Raw genomic sequence first — 8,401 nt, forward strand, 5'->3', positions numbered from 1 at the left:
TCTCTATCCCTCTCCCTTCCTCTCTGTAAAAAATCAATAAAATATATTTTTAAAAAGAAAAAGAAAAAAAATCCAAAAATATGAAGATAGTGTAAGGAGCCTCTGGGATAATTCAAGTGTACCAACATCTGCATTATGGGGGTGTCAGAAGAAGAGAGCAAGATATTGAAAACCTATTTGAAGAAAGAATGACAGAAAACTTCCCCTACCTGGTAAAAGAAATAGACTTTACAAGTCCAGGAAGCACAGAATCCCAAACAAAAGGAACCCAAAGAGGACCACACCAAGACACATCATAATTAAAATGCCAAGGGCTAAAGACAAAGAGAGAATCTTGAAAGCAGCAAGAGAAAAGCAGTTAGTTACCTACAAGGGAATGCCCATATGACTGTCAGCTGATTTCTCAACAGAAACTATGCAGGCCAGAAATATTCAAAGTGATGAATAGCAAGGACCTAAAACCAAGATTACTCTACCCAGCAAAGCTCTCATTTAGAATTTAAGGTCAGATAAAGAGCTTCTGAGAAAAAAAAAAAAAAGCTAAAGGAGTTAGCTTTTATATGAAACCAGTATTGTATGAAATGTTGAATAGTATTTTTTAAGAAGAGGAAGAAGAAGAAAAAGAAAAAGATCAAATATATGAACAACAAAATGGCAACTAATACATACCTATCAACAATTGAATCTAAAAATCAAAATAAACTAATAAGAAATCTAATGAACAGAATAAACTGGTGAATAAAATAGAATCAGAAGCATGGAAATGGAACAGACTGATGGTTCTCAGAGGGAAAGGGGGTGTGGGGAGTGGGAAGAGATTAAACAAAGATCATATATGCATATATGCATTACCTATGGACACAGACAATAAGATGGCAAAGGCCTGGGGCAGGGCAGGAACCAGGTGGAGGGGAGCAAGGGGGGAGAAAAGAGGGACATCTGTAATAATCTCACCAATAAAGATTTAAAAATCCTATCTAATAAAAGAGTAATGTGCAAATTAACTGTCACTGCAACAAAGATGGCGGTGCCCAACGCGGCGGAGGGTGGGGGTAGGGGGAGACACTGGCGACATTGCCCCAGCGATGTGAGCCCAGCGTCCCGCGCCCCAGCTGCGTGGAGGGGGGGACCTCTGGCCAGAGGCTGGGCGCAGGACGCTGGCATCGTTGCAGGCCAGGCTGAGGGACGACCAACCCCCGCCCCCCCTGTGCATGAATTTCATGCATCGGGCCTCTAGTTGACTGTCACTCTGCAACAAAGATGGCGGTGCCCATAGCGGCGGAGGGTGGGGGTAGGGGGAGACAATGGCGACGTTGCCCCAGCGATGTGAGCCCAGCGTCCCGCGCCCCAGCTGCGTGGAGGGGGGGACCTCTGGCCAGAGGCTGGGCGCAGGACGCTGGCATCGTTGCAGGCCAGGCTGAGGGACGACCAACCCCCGCCCCCCCTGTGCATGAATTTCATGCATCGGGCCTCTAGTAATAATAATAATAATAATAATAATAATAATAATAAAAAGAACATAGAAAAAAAAGTAGCAAGTTGGTAGTATTTACTAAGGAGAACTTATCCAAATAGACAAGAATCGATTGGGTTGTTATGGATACCTGACTCTACACAATTGAGAGAACCTTGGTTCAGAAATGTGCAAAGGTATTTGGCACCCAAAATGGGATGGGATAAGAGCCAGGAGAAGACGCAGAATGAGTTGCTGTAGGCGTCAGCTGAAGGAGTGGTCTTGGGGGAAGGGGTCAATCCAGGAGGCAGGAGTAAAGATGGTTATTGTGGGACTGGTCATTGAGATAAGCAGAAAGAGAGAACCTCTAGATGGGGAGAATGCTGTGGGCCATGGCACAGTTGTGGGGATGTGTAGGAGGTCTGGGTGCAGAGAGTAGATTGGGTTGGCAGCAGCAAGCAGGCCTGCAGTGGCAGTGGGTGTCAGCAGTGCCCAGAAAGACTGGTGTTCAGCTGGGGAAGGTTGGAAATGTCAGACTGAGATTGGGGCATTAGGCAAAGGAGACCCATCAAAGGCTTCTGAGCAGGGCTGGAACTTGGCCAAACCTGGGTTTAAGAAGATTAGCAGAGGCAGGAGAGTCTGGCTATAAGCCAAATAAGTGCCATGTCGAGACTGCCTGGGTGAGGGTTTGGATAAGAACACAAGGACGGGCTTTGGGGTAGAAGGAGATGTTGTACAAAGCCAGCTGGCAGGTTTGATGAGTCAGGGGCAGGCCCTGGCAGCCTGCTGTAACTCACCGAGCCGAGCAGCTCAGCTCAAGGTGAGGATGTGGGAAGCAGAGACTGTGCTACCTTTGGAGCAAGCTGAGGGAGAAGAGCATGAGCCAGAGAGTTCATTTGGTCTGGAAGTAAACGGAGACATCAGAGAGAAAATCAAAAGTGCCCAGAAAGCTTCAACTCTTTTTCAGTGCTGATGAGTAAGGGGACGCATACAATTTTAATCCAAGAACTCCGCCCCCAGTGCAAAGCAGGCTTTGGTCAGGGCAGGAGAAAGCTAATGCCTGCACCGGCCAGAACCAGACAGGGCAAGAAACATTTCTCCTCAAATAATTTACATTAAGAATTCACACCTTGCCCAGCATCCACCTATGAACCAGGAGGTCATGGTTTGATTCCCAGTCAGGGCACATGCTTGGGTTGTGGGCTTGATCCCCAGTGTGAGGCGTGCAGGAAGCAGCCTATCAATGATACTCTCTCATCATTGATGTTTCTCTCTCTCTCTCTCTCTCCCCCTTTCCTCTCTGAAATCAATAAAAACATATATTTTTAAAAGAATTCACACCTTCCCCTAGCCAGTGTGGCTCAGTTGGTTGGAGCGTTGTCCAGTCCACTAGAAGGTTGAGGGTTCGATTCCTGGTCAGGACACATATCTAGATTGTGGGTTTGATCCTCAACTCAAGGTGTGTACAGGAGGCAACTGATCGATTTCTCTCTCTCCCCCTTCCTCCCTCTCTGTTCAGGTTTCAGTCCTGATGTCACTCATAGGCCAGGCAATTTGGATAAAGGCTCAAAATCTGCCTGAATTCCATCTGGATAAAGACACAAAGCCTCATCTATAAAATAAGGATATTAATGAGGAATTCTGCTGCTTTGTCAATGGAGCTGTGAAAGCCACATGTAAGGATGAGCAAGCTTTGTGAAGTGCTAGGTAAATGTCAGATGCCATTCACAAAATACCCTGCCCCTCATCTGCCCTTCCTAGAACCACAGTTCTCGAGCTGTCTGTGGAGAGGCAGGCCCAGGCCAGAGCCCAGGGAGCCTGCAGAAGACTGGGAGAAAGGATGAGGAGAGCAAGGAGCCCCAGGACAAGCCTCCAGTGAGCTATAGGCAGGAACAGCCCCAAGGAGTGCAGATGCTCTGCTTGCTCAGAAACACACAGTCCTCAGCTCAGGGGACATATTCAGATGCCAAACATCGCTTTATGGTTGACTTAATTCTCAATTGAGAGGTCCTGGCTGACCTCACCTCTGCTAAGAGGCACATCTCAATGCCTGACACAAGGAAGAGAGTGTATCCATTCCACTCTGCCCTTCACCATGGGTAGGGACTTCCGTGATGACCTTATTGGGGAAAGTACTATTTCTGATTCATCTTAGTACTTCCCACAGAGTCAAGCACACAGAGATCACTTAATAATAATTATCGTTGGATAGATAGATGAATAGATGGGTGGTGAGGAAACAGTCTTCCCTATAGACTGTCACAACTTTAGGGGTTTGCAACCCTCTTGGAGAAGAGAGAGGAAAGGGAAGATGCAGAGTGCTGCTGTGGCCTGTCCTGAGGGGTACCTCCTCCTGTCCTGACCACACTCCTAGAACACAGAGCTCAATACGAAGTTTAAAAATGTAAGTTATTTGGATGAATTTGCCCAGATCCTCTAGTTGAGTCTATTCTTCTCAGAAAGTGACTTGAAAGCCCAAGAAGGCTCCCACAGTCCTAACATGTCCCGTAATCAGAGACGACACTCAACACAATTAACAGCTAACCAACCAGAGTCGTCCTGCCTCAGTTGCAACAGGGTTTTGTCAGGCATTAACCCTTTATGTTGACTCAGGAGGTCAGAGGGAGCCAGGGAAAGGCCTGGGGTCTGGGGCACCTGGGGGAGGAGGGTTCAGGGCAGGGGGCTTTGACCAACCAACATGAAATGATTTCATTTACAACCTGTTCTACTCCATTGTTGTAAAGGGGTTGAAGGTTAGCCCTGCCCCCTATGGAATCTGTTGGAAATGTCTACCTTTTAACTAAAGGCCTTAGGAATGTGGTTTAGGACACAGCAATTGTGTTTTGTTTTATTTTCTTAGGCCTTTTCTCTGTGTGCTTTAGTTTGGATAGGTTCTATTGTTATGTCTTCAATGTCACAGATTTTTTCTTTTCTACCATGTTCAATCTGCTGCTAAAACCGGCCAGTGAATTTTCCCCTTCAGGTATTGAGTTCTTCAATTCTAGAAGTTCTATTTGGTTCTTCTTTATAACTTCCATTCTTCACCTCTCCATATTCACATTTTTCTTTAAATCCTTGTGTATATTTATAGTACCTTTTAAAATCCCCATCTGCTAATTCCATTATTTCTCATTTCTGGGTTTGTTTCTACTGACTGGTTTTTCTCCTTATTACATTTTCCTACTTATTTGCATGTCTAGCAATTCTTGACATTCTGAATTTTATGTTGTTGAATGTCTCTATTATGTTGCTGTTCTTTAAAAATGATGGAATTCATTTTGCCTGGCATTTATGGTAATAGTGGATGAACTTGTTCTTTAGGAGGCTTGTTTATAAACTTTGTTGGGGGGACACCTAGAGTTACTTTTACTCTAGGGCTAATATAGCCCCTCTACAAATGTGCACCCCTCCTGTAGTTTCTACTGAATCCTCTGGACATTCTATAAAGTCCCTTCGTATTGGCTGGTTGGAACTCAAACACCTAACTTGGTGTGAGCCCTGGGAACCAAGCAGCTCATGTTCTCGGGCAGTTCTTTGCCTAGCATTGTGGAGTTTCACGCTAGGAATGCACAATTTAGTATCAGCAGCAGATGGAAGAGGATCATGTTGTTATACTCCCTCCATTCTGGTACTCCGTCTTGAAAAGTCTCCTTAGCTATCTTCTCAATTCAGCAAAGCCACTGTCATCTACTTCAGTTCCCCCTCACTATGCTGCAATTCAGAAAGTACTTCCAGTAGAAAGTTAGGGTGATAGCAGAGCTTGCCTCATTTGTTCTGTTCTTCTAGGAATCACTGGCCCTTGCTATGTGCTGTCCAATTGCGGAAAACAGTGGTCTTGTATATTTTGTGCAATTTCCAAGTTACTTACATTAGGAAGGTATTATAAGTTCAATGTGTTCCCCCAAATTTGTATGTTAAAACCTAAAGCCCAAAGTATTGGTATTAGTACGTGGGACCTTCTGGAAGTGATTAGGTCACCAGGGCAGAGCCTTCATGAATGGGATTAATGCCCTTAGAAAGAGGCTGGACAGAGCTCCCTAATGCCTTCTCCCATATGAAGACACAACAAGACTGCAACCCTCACCAAACCACACTGGTATCCTGATCCCAGACTTCTAGCTCCAGAAATATGCAAAATACATTCCTGTTGTTGATGTCACCCAGTCTATGGTATGTTGTTATAGCAGCCAGAACAGGTTAAGACAGAAGGTAGGTATGACAGAAACGGGAACCTCTGCATGAAGCACAATCAATATTATAGTTCCCAATTAAATACAAAGCAGTTCCCCGGCACCACTAATCCTGCATGCACCCTGTCCCCCTAGCTGGCTCACTGTTCCCAGGAAGTTGTGTGCTGTTCCTTCTTGCCCTGGTGTGGGGCTGTCTTTCTCAGGCACTCTTATCTTGCTCCTATTAGCCTCTTAAACCGCAGGCCAACGACACCCTTCTGCAAATCCTTCTTCAGCTAGGTACTAACAGCCTCCCCTGCACTTCCAGAAGTCTGTTCTTTATCCTCTACCGCAGCACTGATCCCATTATTTAGTAATTATCTATTTGCTCATCAGTTCCTTTCTGCCTCTCCCTCCAGCGATTGCGGTTTTCCAGCTCTTTATCCCCTGCCCAGGAATAAAGCCTGGCATCTAGTAAACCCCAATAAATGCTTGTTAAATGAAGTACTGGATGAATCAACGAAGAGTAGGAACTACAGGAAAAAGAGAAGGCTAAGTAGAGATTTCCCGATTCTCACACAGAGTATTGTATGTTTTGATATATGCAATTGACCCAGAAGGAGAAAAGCAAGCACAAAGCCTATGGGATGCTTAGAAACAAAGTTGATTTCTGTCTCTCAAGCCCCTGAAATTTGAGAATTATTTTTGTTGTTGTTTTGACCACGTGAGGCATTATCCTTTTTGCCCATAGGAAAAAGGTTTCTGCTGAAACCTATGTGGTCCTTCCAGCTAACCCATCTGTGGGCTGATCTGGGGCATCCAGGATAATACCCCCTCCCACTCCGCATACACACTAGTGGAATCAACCCAGAGCACTGAGTATTCCTGGCAGTCAATTCTGGCTTTTCTATGGGCCAAAGGGATGAAGTCATCATCACCAATGAAGTCACCTCTGCATGATTCATCTGACATCAGTTCCCCACGGGAAGTGCTCTGACTTTTTCAGAGCTTCTCCCAGACCACCCAGGACCTGGGGGCCCTGACATTTTTCAAGGTTCTGGAGCTGATCCTCGAGCTCCTTAGATGTCTAGTAAATGCCTGCCCAATAGGAAGTGGGAGGCCAGAGTCCTGAACTGGGGAAGCCTCCCCGCTCCAGTCCTGGGAGAGACCTTGTCATCCTCATAAAGGCCTTCCCCATGTCTCCAACAACTGCTTCTCCTCTTGTCCTAAAACTGTAAGCAGGACACATTCTGAGTCACCCTAGAGTTCTCAGGGGTGAGACCTGTTCTCATTCTTATGGATGCGCTCACATTTATAGATGAGAAAGCTGAGGCCTAGAGAAGTGGGCCTCTAACTAGCATCAGGGACCAAATGCACTCTCCTGGCTGAGTAGACTCCAGTAGCTCCTAACCTCTTTCGATAGAACTTCCTTTCAGAATACGGGACCCAGCAAATGCTGCCTGAAGAAATGGTCCTATAGGCAAAGGGAGCAAGTCCTCCTTTCTTCCCTTCTAAGTGGCAGGTGACCTTGAACCAAGATCTGACTTCAAAGCTGCCTTTCTTGTCTTTCATACAAAGTTTCTTCCAGATTCATTGCAGCGGGCAATGCACATGCCTACCCGCACTTGGATGCATTTGGAGGGATCTGGTGAGATCTTGAGCGTGATTCCACAAGGAACTACCAGTAATCCAGGAAGTCCTCCTGGGACGATGGAAGTCAGATTTGGGGTTTGAGAGTTGAGGCCTCAGAAGTGAGGCACAGGGACCTAACAGTGAGCATTTCCCAAAGTGAAGTGTCCTTGAGTGCTGGAATTGGCTGGAAGCCTTGAGATAACCACTCCACCTCTCTAGGTCTGTGTGCTTACCTACCACCTAAGGAGTCTAAGGAAGATGGTCCGGTTGACTTCTGCACTGCCTCTCAACACAGCATTTTCTAATCCTGTGAATCAATGAAAGGAAGTGGTTTCTCTCATGTCAGCAGGGGGTGCAGCGTCAGCGCAAGAGTACCTGCTCTCCGCCAGCCCTCTCCCCCAGTGCCTCATGTTCATAGCAGCACTGTTGGTCAGGGAATGGGACCTGGGCAGCCCAGTCTTTCCGAGCTTTGCCCCGGCAGGGACACAGGGGTTGCTGCCTGGATCGCAGGCCAAGGCTTAGAGCACCGTAGTGTGTGGCTCCTCAGGGATCACAACCTAACTCCTTCGAGGGGCACTGGGGGCTGCAGGGGGCCTCAGAGAATGTCTCCTCCAGGGGGAACAAAGGTACATTTGTGGGGTCCAAAGCCAGCGGTGTCTCCCTTTTCTGGCTGGTTCTGGGGTGCTTCCATGATTCAAGATGCTGTAACTCCCTTAGTCACCAGTTTCAAAGTAAAGGATTCAAGCTTCTTCTGCAAACGGCTTGGGTGGTCGTGGGAAGGGGGCCCCAGCAATCACCTAGGGGTCCCTCCTTTCTAGCCCAGGGTCGACCACTACCCCTCCCCCATCACTCTACCCGCCTTAATGAAAAAAATTTTTTTAATCCTCTTGGTCTTTCTTCCGTCCCGGTTTCTAGTTCTGTTGTGCACGTAGAGGCCGATGGATCCTGCCTTCCGGGTGGAGTTTAAATATATATGTATAATTTTGCATGACTATTGCGTCATCGCTGGAGTCGTCGTAGTTCCCCAAGAGGCCTCCTCATCTCCCAGCATCGGGGCCTCTGGACGCTTCCGGGCGCTGCGGGCACTTTCGCGAGGAGCCCTCAGCTCCTCCCAGGCGCTCCCCTCCCGGCCCCCTCCCCCGCCTCA

The 8,401-nt window shown here is 47.0% G+C and overlaps 1 protein-coding gene across 1 annotated transcript in view; it reads left to right on the forward strand.

The window, feature by feature from the left end:
- The first annotated feature begins 1,304 nt into the window (after positions 1-1,304).
- RHOQ (ras homolog family member Q) overlaps positions 1,305-8,401 on the forward strand; it is a 40,806-nt gene continuing 33,709 nt past the window's right edge. The window contains exon 1 of the mRNA XM_005864847.2: positions 1,305-1,326. Coding sequence (XP_005864909.1) covers positions 1,305-1,326 — 22 coding nt within the window. The remainder of the gene's footprint in view (positions 1,327-8,401) is intronic.

This window comes from Myotis brandtii, unplaced genomic scaffold (genome assembly GCF_000412655.1).
Source record: "Myotis brandtii unplaced genomic scaffold, ASM41265v1 scaffold191, whole genome shotgun sequence".
NCBI lineage: Eukaryota > Metazoa > Chordata > Mammalia > Chiroptera > Vespertilionidae > Myotis > Myotis brandtii.